Source organism: Hippopotamus amphibius, chromosome 8 (genome assembly GCF_030028045.1).
Source record: "Hippopotamus amphibius kiboko isolate mHipAmp2 chromosome 8, mHipAmp2.hap2, whole genome shotgun sequence".
In the NCBI taxonomy this organism is placed as follows: domain Eukaryota; kingdom Metazoa; phylum Chordata; class Mammalia; order Artiodactyla; family Hippopotamidae; genus Hippopotamus; species Hippopotamus amphibius.
In genome coordinates this window covers 21,484,331-21,501,152 of record NC_080193.1, presented here as the reverse complement: position 1 = coordinate 21,501,152, position 16,822 = coordinate 21,484,331, and the positions used below count along the sequence as shown (strand labels likewise).

At 57.5% G+C, this 16,822-nt stretch overlaps 1 protein-coding gene across 23 annotated transcripts in view; it reads left to right on the top strand.

Moving 5' to 3' along the window:
* Positions 1 to 16,822, top strand: part of NCOR2 (nuclear receptor corepressor 2) — a 225,897-nt gene that overhangs the window by 96,771 nt on the left and 112,304 nt on the right. For all 23 annotated transcript variants that reach the window (XM_057746317.1, XM_057746319.1, XM_057746323.1 and 20 more), the window contains 2 exons: positions 7,766 to 7,822; positions 14,754 to 14,806. In XM_057746317.1, the coding sequence (XP_057602300.1) occupies positions 7,766 to 7,822; positions 14,754 to 14,806 (110 nt within the window). The remainder of the gene's footprint in view (positions 1 to 7,765; positions 7,823 to 14,753; positions 14,807 to 16,822) is intronic.

Genomic DNA, 16,822 nt, shown 5'->3' with positions numbered 1-16,822 from the left:
CTCACCTCCTCCTGCCCTGATTTTCTGCAGCTTGTGTGTGTGTGGGAGGGGGTGGGGGGGCGGTGCTGGATTCCAGTCCAACCTGTACCCGGATGAGCTGGCTGGTTTATTTCACTTCGAGGCCTTCCATGGCCCTGGGTCCTGGCCACATTCTTGAGGCCACAGAGTTGATGTGGCTGAGACGGTGGGCTGGAATGACTTTGTGAACTGTAAAGTGCGGTGCCAGGAAGGGTCCAGGAAGTCCAGACGCTTGGGTACAGGAGACAAAACCTCAGCTCAGACTGGTTGAGGCTAAAGAGGGGGTTATTGAGTCTTGTAATGAAAGTTGGTGTTCGTTTAGTTCAGATGTGTGTGGACCAAGGTGCTCAGATGAAGATGTTTGGGAGTGCTCCGTCCCCACCTCTGCGCTCTCTGTGTGCCAGTGTCGTTCCCAGGCGGGGGTTCCCAGGACATGCAGAAACTGGGAAGGACGGCCAGCAGCTCTAGGCCCACGTACCCCTCCCAGGCCAGATGGGAAACTCCTCCCAGATGTCCCAGCCATAGTCCCAGGGTTGGCTTTCATTGGCTGGCTGGAGTCACATGCTCACTTCTCAGCCAATACTGAGGCCAGGAGATTTGACTACACCGATTGGTCAGGGCTGGGTCCTAGGCCCACCCCTGGAGTCTGGGGGCGGAGTCAGCCCCATCCCCACCCTGCCCCAGGGACTAGATAGAATAGGGGGCTTCCTCCAAGAGGAGGTCAGAGGCAGGGGAGCCAAGGCTGGCTGGGCCTGTGCCGCCTGTGCCCCCTGTGCCCCCTGGGCTAGTGATCTGGGACCAGGTTGGGGTCCCAGAGTGCTGGCATTGTCCTCTCTCCCCCAGGGCCTCAGGCTGGGAGCTTTATGCCCATGTATGCTGATTACATCCTGATGGGGTCCTGACAGTATGTGGGAATCACTGGCCTTCCCCCCGCACCCCCACCCCGTATTTTCAGATGAGGAAACCGAAGTTCTGGGTCATTTCTCCACAGCCTTACAGCGAGTGAGTGGTGGGCTAGGACTCCAACCCTGGTCCCTGGGATTTGGAGAGCCGGCCCCTGCCTGGGAAGTTCAGGTGTGCTGGGCGCATCACACTCATCCTGTTCACTCATTCCTTCCTTCCTTCCTTCATTCAGCAGCCGTGTAACTGAACGTCTGCTCTGGGCCTGCCACCGTTCCAGGCACTGGGGGCACAGTGGTGACCTTGGCCCCAGCCCACTCACGTTGGCTTTCTGATGGGAGAGACACAACCACACTCAGGCCACCACACACAGGCCACCGTGGATCTGAGGAATGGGCCCCTCATTGTCCCGATCCCCCTTTCCTTTCATCTACTGTCTCACCTTGCCCCAGCACCTGTGACCCTTGTACTTCCCTGAACACCCAGGCATGCTCCTGCCTCAGGGCCTTTGCACTGGCTGCATCCTCTACCTGGAGCTCGTTTTCCCATTGGGCGCACTCCCACTCTGTCAGCTGTTTTGCTTAAATGTCCCCTTTTCAGCCAAGGCCCATTTTTGACCCTGTATTTAATCTTGAAAACCATCAACACCTGCTCTCCCTGGCTTTAATTTCATCCTTTGCCCTTGTTGCCACTGGACATAATTCATATTTTTTCTGTGTATTGTCTTTCTTGTGAGTGGAGGCTCCACGAGGGCAGGGATCTCTGTCTTTCTTTCCCAGCTATATTTTCAGCACCTAGGACAGTGCTTGGCACACAGTAGGTGCTTATTAACTATCTGCTGAACAAATGAATGGATGGCAGAGGGGAGGGAGACCCTTCCCCTAGAAGAGTCCTTTGGTTTGGGGGTTGTGGGGCCTGGCCTCTGCCCCCAGTGGAGGTCGGCGAGGGTCCCCCTGCCTGGGCTGAGCCTCAGGGGCTGGAGGCCCGGTGGGCAGGAGGCCCCTCAGATGTCTTGAGCAGGAGCAGCCAGGATTTACCGCCCCTTAGGGGATCAATCGGATTAAATTTTAATCCTCCTTCCTTCCCCGCTGGTTCCTCTGAGAGGCGGATGCAAGGGTCTGTCTCTAAATGCCGCGCCGGCTGGAAAACGCAGCTTCCCGCTGGGCAGGGCCTGCCTGGCTCTCCTGCAGAGTGGACTCCAGCTCATTATCCATTCGGGGCACATGGACGAGGCGCCAGCACTCTCGGGGTGGGGGATGGGGGGAGCTGCCTGCGTGGGCGGGGCCGGGCAGGTGCACACAGATGGCAGAACAGGAGGCAGGGTTGCTGCAGGCCCCGAAGGGCAGGCATGGGCAGGGCAGGGCCGCTATGGGGAAAGGCTTCTAGGAAGCAGTGGGTGGGCTCTCACCCCGAGGAGGGCATTTGGTGGGGGGGTCACAGCACAGGCAGAGGCTCACAGAAGGGACGGGGTCTCGTTTGATCTTCAAAGGGAATGTGTTGGGGGGCGGGAGGTGGAGGTCTGGCGGGCCTGGGAGGATGCTCACACTTTGAGTTTGGGTAAAACAAACACACACGCAGCACTAGTGAAGGATGTGTAAATAAGGGACAGTTTGCATGGTGCTGGTGCTATAGGAATTCAGCGCAGTGGGCAATCCAGGTAGACTTCCTGGAGGAGACTTGAGCTAGGTCTGCACAAGTGGGCACTGTTGGGAAAAGGCAGAAGGATATTTCCTATGGAGAGGACTATGGCCCTTTCCAAAGATGGTGAGGAGGCTGAATTCATGGAGGCAGGGCCTCTCTGATTGCTGAGGGATGAGGAGGAAATCAGAGAGTAAGACCCAAGTCCTTTTTTGTCTTAGGTTTTAAGCATCTTGCTAGTAAAGTTTTTATACAGTGTGATTAGCACTAAGCAGGACAAAGATGAACAATTCTATTGGTAATGACTAAGACTGTGAAGCATTTTGTAGAGCCTTTTGGGGGTCCAGGCACCCCAATGCCCAGCTTCAGATTCCTCTCCCTGCCGAGTCGTGATTCGGGGCTTTCAGAGCAGCGGCTCAGGCCCAGTCCCAAGCTGCACCCCTGCCTCTGCTTCTGCATCTGGCCGTCGTAACTGCTCCTGGAGTGTCCAGGGCTTCCTCCAAATTCCTCTGCACTTAGGGAGTGTTTTCCTAATGACTCTGTTAACATGCATCCATGAATTCTGCCTCACTCACTCAGTCACTTCTGTCACGCGCCCAGGAGGGTTCTGGAAGGGGTCTTTCCACTGCTGGTACAGACGAGGGAGCTGAGCCTTGGGGGGACCTGCTGCCCTGAAACGCTGCAGCACTTGGCACGTGGCTGTGGCATGGAAGGGAGAGCAGTGTGGTGTAGAGGGAGATGCTGGGGTCCCGGGCTTCCTGGGTGAGTAGTGGGTGCTGCCTCTACTCTGAAGAAGAGGAGGGTGAGGCCTGGAGCTCAGGCCAGGGTAAGCAGCTGAGGAGCTAGAATGGGGGCTTCAGGGGGCTGGTCATGGTGAGGCTCTGGTCCTCCTGCCCAAGATGAGAGCTGGGAGTGTGTGTGTGTGTGTGTGTGTGTGTGTGTTCGGGGGGTACATGTGTGCATGTGTGTGGGTTCGTGTATAACTATGGAAAGCTCTACTCGTGTGCAAATTGTGTGTGTGACTCAACGCACATGGGGCATGTGACTTCTATGCATTTATACATCCATGCTTGTGAGTGTGTGTGTGTGTGTGTGTGTGTTTGAGTAGGATGACTGTGTGCATGTGCGTGTGTGGATACACGTGTGTTTGACGACTCCTGTGTCAGCATGTGTGGGGCTCAGCTGTGGTGATGTGTGCATGGACACGCCCAGGTGTTCATGGGTGCACCTGTTAGCCGTGTGGCATGTGTAGAGACACTTGAGTGGCTGTGCACACGTGTATGTGTGGGGCGTGGTGTGGCCATTTGTGTTTATACTTTGTGCACGTGTGTGTCCACTTGGGTACATGTGTGTATTTGTGCATGCCGTGTGCGTGTGTGTGTGAACATGTGTGTGCTTGGGTGGCACACGTGTGTGTGTGCCTTTATAGGTGTAGACATAGGATTTGGTCACGTGGGTCCACAGGGCTTGCGTGCACCTGTCTATGCAGGCGACTAAGGTCCTTGGTGCTGCAGGCTCTCTGTCCCCAAGGAGGCCTGGCCACTCGGACCCTGGGGTCCCCTGCAGGAGGGCACCTAGTGAGACCCCAGCCTGAACCCCTGGTGTCGGGCAAGAGCCCTTGCAGTGGGTGGAAGCCAGGGGCGGGCGGACTGTCCCCGCCTGTCGGCTTGCGCTCGGGTTTGTCCTCTGCAGCTGAGCAGGGTGACCTCAGGCAGTGGCTTCCCAGAGGCTGGGCGTTGTGGGAGGCTGGGTGGACCCCAGCAAGGGGTTTGACTTTGGTTCTCTTGGTGGTGAGAAGCCATCCGCCAAGGGGCGGGAGGCAGTTTCTGGTGCGCGGCTGAATCTATGGCCATGCTCCATTCCAGGGTGTTTGGGGGGGTCTCCCCTCCATTTGAAGAGGGACATTAAGCGAGAAGTGACAGCATGCACTCTGTACAAGTCCTGGGAGTCCGGTACCCTGGATGAGCGCAGCCACTGTGCAGATGGTGAGACTAAGGCCCAGATGGGTGAAAGCAGCTGCTGGGGTTAGAGCAGAGCCGGGTCCCAATGGACAGATGTGGCAAGAAAGCCCTGCCCACCTGGGGGAGCCCCCCGATTTGCAGGCCATTCCCCCCAGCCCCCGGGGAACTGACAAGCAGATTTCCTACCCACCCTCACCCCAAGCCGGACCAGTGAAGCAGGAGCGAGGGTGTGGTAACATGAGGTGGGGCAGGATGTGAGGAGGTGGGGGTGCCGTTTCAGAGTCTGCCTGTCCCAGCCTTTACCTGCCACCTGAGCTGCGTATTTTGGGTTGGCTGTGGGACCCCAGCTTCGGCTTCCTTGCATATAAATGGGTTGATGTTAGAACCTTCCGCAGAGGGTTCCTGCGGGAATCCAGACAGACGGGGCTTGTAGAGGACCCAGGCTGGTCACCTGGTGTGAGCTGTGGCCTTGTCGTTATTGTTGACAGCGAGGGTAATGACAGCCAGCGCTTACCTAGCGCCTGCCACGTGCCAGATTCTGATTTTCACGTGGTACGTGTGTCAGCTCATTTAATTCTCGTATTAGCTGCATGGGGCGGTGCTGGCGTTATCCCCACTTGGTAGATGAGGAAGCTGAGGCTCGGGGGTGGCGAAGGGACTTACCCAAGACGATGTAGTTGGCACGTGGATCAGACCCAGGCTGGCTGGCTGCCTAGCTTTGCTCTTGGCCGCCCAGCTGTCCCGTGTTCCGGTGTTGTGGCATCTTTAGGATTGTTCCCTGACAGGTTTCTTCTGGGTGATTCGTAGATGTGCCGCCTTTTGGAATTTGAGTTGTCTTAAAAGGCCCCAGGGCTGCTTAGGGCTTAAGAGCAGAGCCTGGGGGACGAACTGTTAGGGAACAAAGGGACTCTCACACCAGGTGTGTGATGGAGAGCTGGTGCTCAGGGTACCTGGACCCTGGGCTCCCTGTGGCTTTGGCAGGTAAGGAAGAGTCTCTGCTCTCCATGCTCTCTTCTCCAGGGGCTACGGGAAGCTCCCTCCCCAGGTGCCTGTGTTCCTGAGACAGTGAAGATGTGGTTGAAGATGGAATCCACTCTGGTTCATAGGACACAGGCTTCTGGAGACCCTATATGGGTCCCAGACCTGAGACCCAGGCCCAGTTGTGTGATGTGGCAGTTTCCAGTGGCCCAGTCGCTCCAGCGCCGCCCTTCCTGTGTTTGGCATCACCCCTTTATCTAGATGGGCAGTTGCTGCTGATCCCCACAGAGCCTCATGAATGCACACAAACTCCTATTCATCCCTCAAAACCCAGCTGTGTATCCCTCCTGTTACCTTTCTGGAAGGCGTGACCCTAACCTGCTTAATGCCTCCCCCATACACCACACGTACCTTTCCTGCCTGTATTAATCTGCCATCACTGCTCGTGACCAGCTGCCCACTAGACTGGGTTCATTGCAGGCAGAGCCTGATAGCACTCATTTTGTTTCATGGCCCGGTGCTTCACACAGAGTGGGTGCTCAAATGTTTGGGGAGCTACCCTGTTCCCTCCCTACCCCATACCCAGTCCTTCACTTGGTCCAGCTAGGGGATTCTTCCATCTTTGGTACCCCACGGCTGACACTTTCTGGCTTCAGGGTGTGGCCAGGGCTGGGGTGGTCAGGCTGGTACCTCCCCCTCTCCACCCCCCGTAGAAGATGCCAGACCCAAGCCTAGTGGAGGTCCTGGAGAGGACCAACCCTTGTCTGTCTCCCTTCCTGGAGATCAGAAGAAGGACGTTCCTTTACATCATCTTTCTGTGCCTCAGTTTCATCATCTGTAGAATGCGGATACTTCTTACATCTGCCTGACTTCCTGTTTTGTGTGATTCAAATATTAACAATGCATGCTGTGTGCTCAATGCTTGGTTCAGAGTAGGGTCTCAATAAAATGGCAGTCATTACAATAATACTTTCCCCCCCGATTTTCCGGCCCCCAGCCACACTCTGAGGCTGCTGTTCTCAGGGTTTCGGCTTTGCACAAAGGGAGCCGAGATCATGGCTTGTCCTTGGGTGGGCTGGGCCCAGGGCTCTAGGCGGAGCTCGTTCTAGGTGCCAGCTTGAGCCCACCTACATGCCTACGCTCTGTCATGGGGGCTGGGGGCGGGCGAGGCTGGCCCCCGCACCCCTCCTCCCTGCAATGACACCTGAAACCTGGGCCTCCCATTCTGTTGTCAGCCGTGTTCTCCAGGGTTCTGGGTCACCCCCTTTCAGTGGCTCTGGATTTGGGAGGGGGGGTCATTGGGAAACGGTTTCGACCTGGTGATGGTGTCTTGCTTGGCCTCTCCTGCCAGCTCACGCTGCGTCCTGCCTGGGTGGCTTCCCCGAGTTTGGCTGAGTCAGGAGCACCCAGCCTTTCCTGGGTCGCAGGAGGGTCTCAGGTCTCCCACATGTGCGCTGTGGGCACCCTGCTTTCCATCCGACAGAGAGCCACCCTGAAGTCGCCTTCCCCGGCTCTCTGCTTGCCCTGTGCCCCGGTTGGCTCGGCCGAGCGGGCCTCGCGGTTCCAGACGGGGGGCCTGGATCAGACACAGCGTCCGCCTTCCCGGCCAGGGACCCGGGGGGTCCAGCCTGTTGATTTCGCAGCCACCAAGCCCTTTCTGCCATATGTTCCTGTTTTCCTAATAAGTCCCGGGTTGTGAGTGGGGAGGGAGGCGGGGAGGCCCCAGGGCAGCTCAGAAATAGTCACATGATTGTGAAATACAAGAATCCTAGAAAGGGTATCTCCCGGCGCCTCTATCTCGCCCTCCCTCCCCCTCCTCCTCCCCCCTCACTGGCGGCACCAGCTCTGAGGGAATTGTAGACACCCAGCCGGCTTCCAAGGCGGAGGAAGGCATCGCGGGCCTGGCAGGAGCTGTGCCCGCCCTGGGATCTGGGGGGCGTCAGGCTGGGGGCTTCGGGGGGCCGGCGCCAGAGAACGGGGTGCATTTGTTCAAATTGAAACTTGGCGGGCTTGCCAGGGCTGCTGCGGGGATGCTGAGGCCCTCTGTGTGTGTCTCTAGCCCGGGGAGGGCTTGTGGGGGGACCCTTCCCCTTCCTCCCCTCCGCCCCCGGGCCTGGATGGGCGTGCTGGGCTGGCCAGCTGCCTGCTGTTCCGGGAGGCCTCTATTTATAATCTGTTCTGTGTGTGTGTGCGCGCGCGCGCGCGTGCTGTTTTTTTGGTGTTTTTTTGTTTTTTTTTTTTAAATTCCTCCTCTTCTCCTCACCCTGCAGAAGAAGGCCGAGGCTGCCCATCGGATTCTCGAAGGCCTGGGGCCCCAGGTGGAGCTGGTGAGCTGTGGAACAGGGTGGGGCGCTCTGGGACGGGGTGGGGGGTGGCCGGAGAGGTGGGCAGGGCGGCAGGTGGGAGTGGAGGGAAGGAGGAAGTCATCTATTGCCAAGTGCTGCCCTGTCCTTTGGAGGAGGCAGGAAATCCACCCTCCTGATAAGAGGGACCGGCAGATAGCAGTGGGTGGGTGGGCCGGGCGGTTCTGGGAGTGAGGCGGGGGCGCGATGGCACTCCAGTCACGCTCCCAAGCCCAGCCGGTCGGACGGCAAGATTGACCAGTTGGCGTCCAATCCATTTGGTCTAGCGTATCATGGAAAGCCCATACTCTGGGCCAGATCGTGTGGGTTCAGCTCCCAGATCTGCTACTTAATAGCTGTGTGACCCCGAGCAGGTGTCTTAACCTCTCTGTGCCTCAGGTTCCTCATCCGTAAACTGGGACTAATAACACATATCCCACTGGGTTATCTTGGAGATGAACCGTATTCATTTTTGTGAAGCCCTGAACATAGTGCCTGATGGACAGTGAGTGCTGAGCGTTCATTGCTGCTGCTCTTATTATTGCTGTTATCAGTGTCATTTTACTGATGGGAAGATGCTGTGTCAGCAGCAGAGCTGGGAAGCAGACCCGGGCCTCTTCTCTCTCAGCACCTGTCACCTTATGTGTCACCAGAGATAGGAAACGAGCACGGGAACTCCCGGCTGGTGGCTTTGGAGTCCCGGGAGAAATGGCCAGAGTGCCCACCTGCCCAGGACCATCAGTGTCCCACTGAGCGGGTGGGGCACAGAGCTGTGGGTACACGCACGCAGGAAGGGTGTGAGGGTCCCCGAGCGCGTGGCGGGTCTGCGCTGTGCGTGTGCATGCTGTGGGGCAGAAATAATCTTATGCATTTGGAGCCTAATTTTAAATTTGGCTCCACTGTGTGTTTGCCAAGTGGCCTTGGAAAAAGGACTCGGTTTTCTCATCTGTGAAATGGGGAAGCTGAGGATCTTGATAAGGGACCAATGAAACGGGGCAAAGGCTCACAGACACAGCACTCGGCCCCTGGGGAGCACTCAGCGTCCTGAACGCTTCAGAGGGAAGAGCTGTTTGCCCCGGAGTTTTTTCTGCAGTGACAGCTGCTCCCCCGCCCGGGGTCCGTCTGCTTAGGCCGCTGAGGAGCTGTGAGCAGCTGGCCTCTTACTGCCCCAGGTCCTCTCGGGGCAGAGCCAGACATGGAGTTGGAGAGGGGGCTCGTACGGCTCCGGGGCAGGGCCCAGCGCCCCTCCTGGGATGGGTGACAGGCTCCCAGCCTGCGGTCTAGCTTCCCGTTGGGCGCGCTTTCTGGGATGTCTCTAGCAGCCTCTTTTTAAAACTTTAAGTAGCTTTATTGAGATGTAATCCATCCACATGCTGTACAATTCACCCATTTAAGGAGTACAATTCAGCGGTTTTTCGTACATTCACAGATGTGCGGGACCATCTCCATAATCGATTAGAGAACATTTCACCATCTCAAAAAGAGCTCTGTTCCCTGAACCATCACCTGCTTATCTCCCATCCCCCACCTCCCACCCTCCCCTCCCCCTCCTTCCCAACCAACCACTAATCTGCTTTCTGTCTCTATGGATTTGTCTGTTCTGGACATTTCGTATCAGTGGATCACATCATACGTGGCCTTCTGTGTCTGGCTTCTCTCACTCAGCATCCTGTTCTTAAGAGTCATCCACGTGGTAGCCTGTGTTGGTCTTTCATTCCTTTTTATGGCTGAATCGTATTCCATTGTGCGGATGGACCACACTTAGCTTATCCACTTCTCCACTGATGGACATTAGGTTGGTTTTGGTTTTGGCCGTTATGAAGGAAGCGGCTGTGAACATTGATGTGTAGGTTTCCATGTGGATGTGTGCTTCCCTTTCTCTGGGGTAGATACCTAGCCCCGCACCTGCTGGATCGTGTTAATTCTGTGTTTAGCCTCTTGAGGAGTTACTTGCCACACGGTTTTCCAGTGTCGCTCCATTATTTTGCTTTCCTACCAGTTACCTGCTGCTCCCCTTGGTTTCCCTTTCTTGCCAAGGGGCTGGCAGGACCGGAGGTGGTGCCCGATGCCCAAGCATTTCCAGCCCTGGAGGCTCCCCCCTTCCCCTTCCTGACCTCATGAGTCCCGGGGGCTCCTGCGTAGGGGGTGGGGGCGTGAGGGGAGATCCCTGGGTCTGGGGGTCCTAGAAATGCTGCTGAGGGCAGCTGGGCTCACGTCTGCTGGGTTCACAACCTCAGTGATCCTTTCCTGGGTCTTCGGGGGTGAGGAGGTCATCCTCTGCTTGGTGGTCTCAAGGCTGGTGGCACAGGAGGCCGAGGTCTGGAGGGTCTGGTGGGGCTGCGTGGCTGTCACTGGGGTCCTCTCGACGTTGGTAGGCTCTTGGCTTGGTGGCCTTCAGTGGGGCTGGAGAGGAGACTCACATTGACAGGGCACGTGCTGTGTGTCAGGCCCTGTCACCATCCCCTTTCTAGGTGAGGCTCAGAGAGGGTAGTGCCTTGCCCAGGGTCACACAGCAAGAGATGGGGCGCAGAGGTGTGCTGAGCCCATGGGCTTGCACAGGTCTGCCCTCTGTCTTGGTTACCACAAAGCTCGAGTGGCCAGAGGTTTCCTCCAAGCAGAGGCAGCTGCAAGGTGTACCCTTAGCAGTGGCTGCTTTGTGCCACCCAGGAGTCCCAGCTCAGGCCGGGAGGGAGGGCCTGGCGCTGCTCACCCCAGGTCTTGGGTCCCCAGGCCGCACCACGGGGAATCCAGTCCCCTGGAGGTCTCTCCCACCTCTAGCCAGGGAGCAGTCGGCCGAGGAAGACAGGGGCGGGGGCTCTGTGACCTCCCGGGGGGCGGGGAGGGGGAGGCCTGGGCCCAGGAGAAACGTGCGTGGGAAAGGAAGCCGATAAACCAGGTGCGGGGCTCTGCGGGGCTTGGCCCTCCACCCCTGCGCCCTGGGCACGCGGCCTGGCCCGGAGGAGGGGCAGCGGGGGCGAGGGTGTGGGCAGCCCCAGCCCCCACCTCCTCTCCCTGCTGCTTTGAGTCACTGGTTTCCTTCCTGTTCAGAGGTGTTATTTTAAGAACACGGTGTCACCAGAGGGCGGAGGGCCAGCGCTGACACTTCGTTTCTAGCAGCTCATCCACCTGGTTCTTCTTGGCCACCCGCCGCCAGCTGCCTGCCGTCAGGCCCAGAGGGGACTCCCTTCCTTCTCCCCGGGCACCAGCTCTTCTTTCTTAGTCCTTTCTGCCCGCGGCCTCACAGCCTGGCACGTCCTCTCCTTTGTGTTCTCTTTCTCCCTCCGAGTATTTGGCTGTGTCCTCATTTCTAGAGGAGGAAACGGAGGCGTGGATGGGGCAGGCCTTCCTACGGGTACCCCAGCCCCCCCAGCCTCACTCCTCTGGGGTCCGTGGCAGGGGTTTTCCCTCTTAGGTCTTGTGTCCCCCTGGCAGGGAGTGGAAACCTGGGAGGTAGTAGAGAAAGCTGCTCTGGGTGTGAAGGCCAAGGTGGCCTCGTGGCTGCCAGATGGACACATGCCTCCCAGGACAGAGGGAGACCTTGCCTGGCCTTGTGCAGACCCCTGCTGCAGGTGGTGAGGAGGGGTGTTGGGGGGACCCTCTCTGCCCTGCCCTGCCCTCCCCTCAGCAGTGCACCAGCCAAGGACATGTCATGATCCTTCCTCAGCCCGACCCACTCACACGCCTTCCAAGGGGGCAGCCTGTCACCATGGCAACGAACAGCATCCTGAGGCAGCTCTGGTCCCAGAGTCTTCCCTTCCCGCCCAAGTCTCAGTTTACTTCAAAGAGTGCCCAGTGAGTGCCTCCTTGGAGGAGAGCCAGCCCCTCTGGTTAGAGGCAGCACAACGCAGTGTTCTCTGACTTCTTCCTGGCCTTTTGCTGAAGACCACCCGGAGGGAGGGGCAGGGTGCTGTGTCCTCATCTTATCCAGCGGGGCCGGAGGGTGAAAGTGATTCCCTCCCCTCCCCTGTGGGTTTGGCGGGTCGGAGGCTAGCTGGGACCCCGCTGCCCTCCCAGAAGCCAGTCTCCCCTTTTCTGGCCCATCCCATTTTGTAGAAACAGGCCACCCCTCCCCGCCCCGGGCCACCCCTCCCCCCCACAACCCCCACCCATCACTGGCACCCAGGGTCTCCCTATGTGGTCCTTCAGCCCCTCCTGGCCTCCTTAGACCGTGGAGACTTTGCCATCTTTAAAACCAAAAGAAGGCACTTGAGTCATCAAATGTGACATTTTCTGGGCTGCTCGAATGCCCTGTGAGGTAGGTCCTATTGGCTCTACGCCCATTTTCCAGATGAGAAGACCGAGTCCTGCACTGTTGAAGGCATGTGTCTGAGGACACACAGCTAGCAAGGGGAGCGCCATCACTGAAATCGGGGCCCGTCTCTTCCTGGAAACTGAATCTTTAAGCCATGTCCCCTCCCGCCCAGCCTATGTTGTATTGGCTCTTGGGGAAGGCAGAGAACCTAACGCAGAGTCATCTGGGCTTAAACACGGGCATCTAATGCCCTGGAATTCGGCACAGGCATCTTTGTAGGGCTCCTTGCTGCCCTGAGATGTGGCCTCTCCACTGTGTGCAGTAACGTCTGACTCCTCTCTAGTTGGGAAGTTCTGCAGTGAGTCTGACCATGGTCTCTCCTGTTGCCCTCCTGTTCAGACACCCAGAGTAGGGTGGGAAAACCTCCCCATTTTGAGCCAAGAGACTTGGAAGGGCAGCTGACCCAGTGTGGGGGGAGATGGCCTGTGCCAGCCGTGGGATGACATCTCCACCCCAGGGGGAGTAGCTGAACTTGGGGCCTGCAATTGCCTGAGTAGTGGTGAATTGTCACAGAGAGAGTCTGGGGGACACCAGGAGAGAGGTGCCGTTGTCCTCAGCCAGGGCTGCCTGCGATCCCCAGGGCAACAGAGGCCCCACCTTGAGGACCCTGCCCTGTCCACAGAGGGCAGGAGGCCTGTCCCTGGTGACGCAGCAGGTTGGACCTGTGGGTGGTCCCCGTTGGCTGGGATGATGTCAGCAGGTGTATTCAATGCCTGATATGCCCTCTTCCCTCACCCTGGGGCCCTACCTTGAGGCTTCAGGACACCATGTCTCCATCTTCGCCTGCCCTGCCTGACCCATCACACTCTGTACCTGGTTCTTGTACCATAATCATCCATGGCTGCCTGGGAGGCTCCTGCTCCCTGCCTGAGTGGGTGTGTGAGACAGAGAGAGGGAAGGAAGGGAGAGGGAAAGGGAGAGAGGGCAACACAAAAAGAGACACACAGAGACATACAGAGGGAGACATGCAGAGAGGGGCACAGGCAGAGAGAGGGCAGGATCTGAGAGGCGGGATTCTAGTACCAGCTCATCTCTTACTAGCCAGAGGCAAATGTTTTCAGCACTCAGGGACTAGATTCTCTCACCTGTAAAATGGGGATGGTAATTGTATCAGTCAGCGACTGCTGTGTAACAAACCAGCCCCAAATTTAGTGGTTTGAAACTACAACCATTTGCTACTTCTCATGCATGTAGAAGTCAGCTGAGCAATTTCTCTGGATCTGGGCTCAGCTCACTCACCTCTGTGGGGAGCTGGGAAGTTAGCCAGCAGCTCAAGCTCGTGGCTGGGATGCTGCTGCTGTCCTCCGTGCCAGCTGTCTGCCTCCAGCAGGCCAGGCTACACTTGGTCTCTTGATGGGGGGCAGGCAAACAAGAGAGGAGGAAAGAGCAGAAAGGCTTCGTCTGCTTTCTCATTGCATCTTTCTCATTGGCCAAAGCAAGGGCGTGAGGGGATATGGGATGGAGGAGGGGAGGGGAGGAAAATTGCCTCCATGAATACAGTTGCTGCACGCTGATGGAGATAATGACCCTGATACTTCTTGCGCCTCTGCCAGGCGCTGGGCTGAGAGCTTTGCAGGCATTACCTCGTTTGATCTTCACGACAACTCTCTGAGTTTAACCCCATTTACGGATGAGAACCTGGAGCACAGATGGCTTAGGTAGCCCAGAGACACACAGCTGGAAAGTGGCAGAGCTGGGATGGAAACCTGGGGGTTAGCCCCTAACTGCAGTGCTGCTGTCAGGTGGGAGATACACAGCATCAAGCTCAACTCTTGCCCCATCGCAGACACTGCAGCAACTTCCTCTTAATTTGCACCCTTGTTGCTGTATGTGGGCCCAGTTCATTCATTTCTCACCACTGCGTAGGCTTCGAGGTGTAAACGCGTCCTAACTTCCTTCTTCCTCTTTCTGAAGGTGGACAACTTAGCTCGCTTCTAACGTGTTACTGTTGCAGACAGTACTGATCAGACGTTCCAGTGTCCATCTCCTGGCGGGACACAGTGCCCGAACAGTCCTAGGGCTTCTGCGGGAGGGGAAGGGGGTCGCAGGGCACACCCATCTTCATCCTGCCACATCTCTGGGGCACGCGTACCTGCGTCCGTTTCCATCGGCTGTGTGCAAGCCTTCCTGTCTCCTCACATCCTCACCAACCCCTGGCACTATTTGGCCGTTTTGTCTTCTGCTGGTCAGTGGTGGTGACGGGGCATCTCACAGTGCTGTGGCTGTCTTCCCTGATCGAGACAATGCTGATCTCAGCTGCCCTGGGAGGTGTGTGCTTGTCCCTGGGCACTCAGGCCAGCACTGCCCGGTGCCCTGCAGGGCAGTCACGGCAGCGCTGGTTGGGGGATCACAGTACCCACAGCTCTGCCCAGAGGGTTACAGCCTGTTCCTGGCCGGGGCTGTGGGCTGGGTCTCCATGTTCCGTTTCATGCCTGCTGGCGGCTGGCTCTCACACCGGTGGACAGCTCCTTGGTGCCAGGGTCTGGGGCGCCGCGGCCGAGGTGGCCCAGGGCTCTGCAGCCGGGCAGCGGCCAGCCCAGCCCGCACCAGCTGCCCGCAGTCCAGGCCCGGCTCTGACATGCCTCCCTCTCTCTTTCCCTGCAGCCACTGTACAACCAGCCCTCCGACACCAGGCAGTATCATGAGAACATCAAAATGTGAGTACTTGCAGGCAGCCGTGCAGATGCACCAGGGGTTGGGGGGACCAGCTCTCAGGCCTCCGGGGCCTGGGGTGGGATGTGGGTTCTCAGTTCCCACCGGGGCTCCCAGCCAGGGCCAGGTGCTGGAGGAGGGGACAGAGGGGGCAATTTGGGCAAGAGTTCTGGGCCAGGTGGGGCTTAGGATGGAGAGGCCTGGGATGGGGAGGGGCAGAGGGAGTGGCCCCATGAAGCCGGTTCGGGGAGGGTGGCGAGCTGCAGGCGCAGCTCCGGAGGGACAGAGGTGGGGGCTGCGAATCCCCCCCCCTGTTTGAGCAGGAGGGAGCTGTTGCTGGCGGAGGAGAGTGAGATTAAGATGACGGCGGTGGTCACGGAGCAGGCAGGGCCCCGTGGTCTGGGCTCTGATGTAAGCATATTTGCGACTGTCTTGTGGTCTGAGCAGGGGGTCCATCTGTGGCACAGCCCAGTGTGGAGCAGCTGGGAGCACTAATCCAGACCCCGAGGCTTTGGCGTGGCCAGTATGATGTATCCCAGTGATGGGGCCTTTTCCCAGATGGACGCTGGAAGCGAAAAAATGTCAGTGAAATGCCACACACGGTTGGTGTGGGCCGGGCTGGCAGAGCAGGGGCACTGGGACTGCGCTGTAGGCCAGTGCCTTTATGTGTTCAAGCTGGGAGCCAGGCGTTGGAGGTGTGGCTGCCGGAAGGGAGCTGGCTTTTTTCTTGGGATGCGTTCATGGGAGCATAGCCTCCTGGGCTGAGGAGGGGCTATTACCTCATGTTGTTATCCAGGAGCCCAAAAAGTAAAAGGGGTCTTGCCCCTTGGGGAACACTGCAGGCATTCTGGGAGGGTTAGGTTAGAGGCAGACCCTTTGGGACCACAACCTTTGACCTGTTCAAGGTTCATTTTTGTGTGACCTCAGGAGGGTGGTGCTTAGCTGGTGCAATGGGCGGTCCAGTTTGGTCTGATTGTCCAAGCTTCCTTGGGGTGGAATTTCACAGTGTACGTGCAGCAGTGAGCTCTCCATCCCTGGAGGCATGCACACCTCCCGATGGTTTTCAGGTATCTGCTGGAGCTGCACTAGTTGTTGGGGAGGTCCCTTCTGTTGTAGTTTCTGGACTCCCGTGACTCGTCTAGGCTCTGGTGACCAAGGCGGCCACCTCTCTTGCAGCTCCCGGTGGCTGATGGAGCAACCTAGAAAATCCCACGTTGTGAGCAAGGCCCTTGTCCCATTTGGGCTCAGGAGCACCTGCCGAGGGTGCCTCACCTGCGTTGCTGGCCGTCGCTCAGCCTGTGGCTGGCAGGGGCTGCGGGGTGCCCTGTACTGGGGAGTAACGCTGGGCTTTCTGCGTCTGATGTGGCCTGTGCTTTTGTCTGGCCTTAGAGTGTGTTCGCTGCTCAGATACCAAATCCCTCTCAACTCTACGTGGGTTTATTTTCCAGTCAAGCCACCTTAGTCCTTTATAAGCTTCCTGGGACCTGCTGGGGTGGGGGAGCCCCAGATGGGGGCTGGGTGAGAGCAAGTGGGCCTTTAGGACCTGTCACAGCTGGTTTAGGGGATGAGGGTGGGGTGTTCTCATGTGCACAGACCTGCTAGGAACATTCATTCATTCAGTACACATTTATTGCATTTGCTACGTGCCAGGCCCTGTTCTAGGACCTGGGGGTTTAGCTATGAACGAGGCAAAGTTACCCTTACTTCCATCAAGTTTTATCTAGCGGTGGAGACAGAAAACAAGTGAGTTACGCAAACAAGAAAATATCAACTAATAAAAAGTATTGTGGTCCCATAGCTATCGTAAACTTTTTATGCTTTACTATACCTAGTTGTATTTTTCCTTTCAACATAACCATTTTTTTGTAATGATCCCATGGGGTTTTTTTTTCCTATTTATTTATTTATTTTGGTTGCGTTGGGTCTTCGTTGCTGCACGCGGGCTTTCTCTAGTTGTGGTGAGTGGGGACTACTCTTGTTTGCAGTGCACGGGCTTCTCAGTGTGGTGGCTTCTCTTGTTG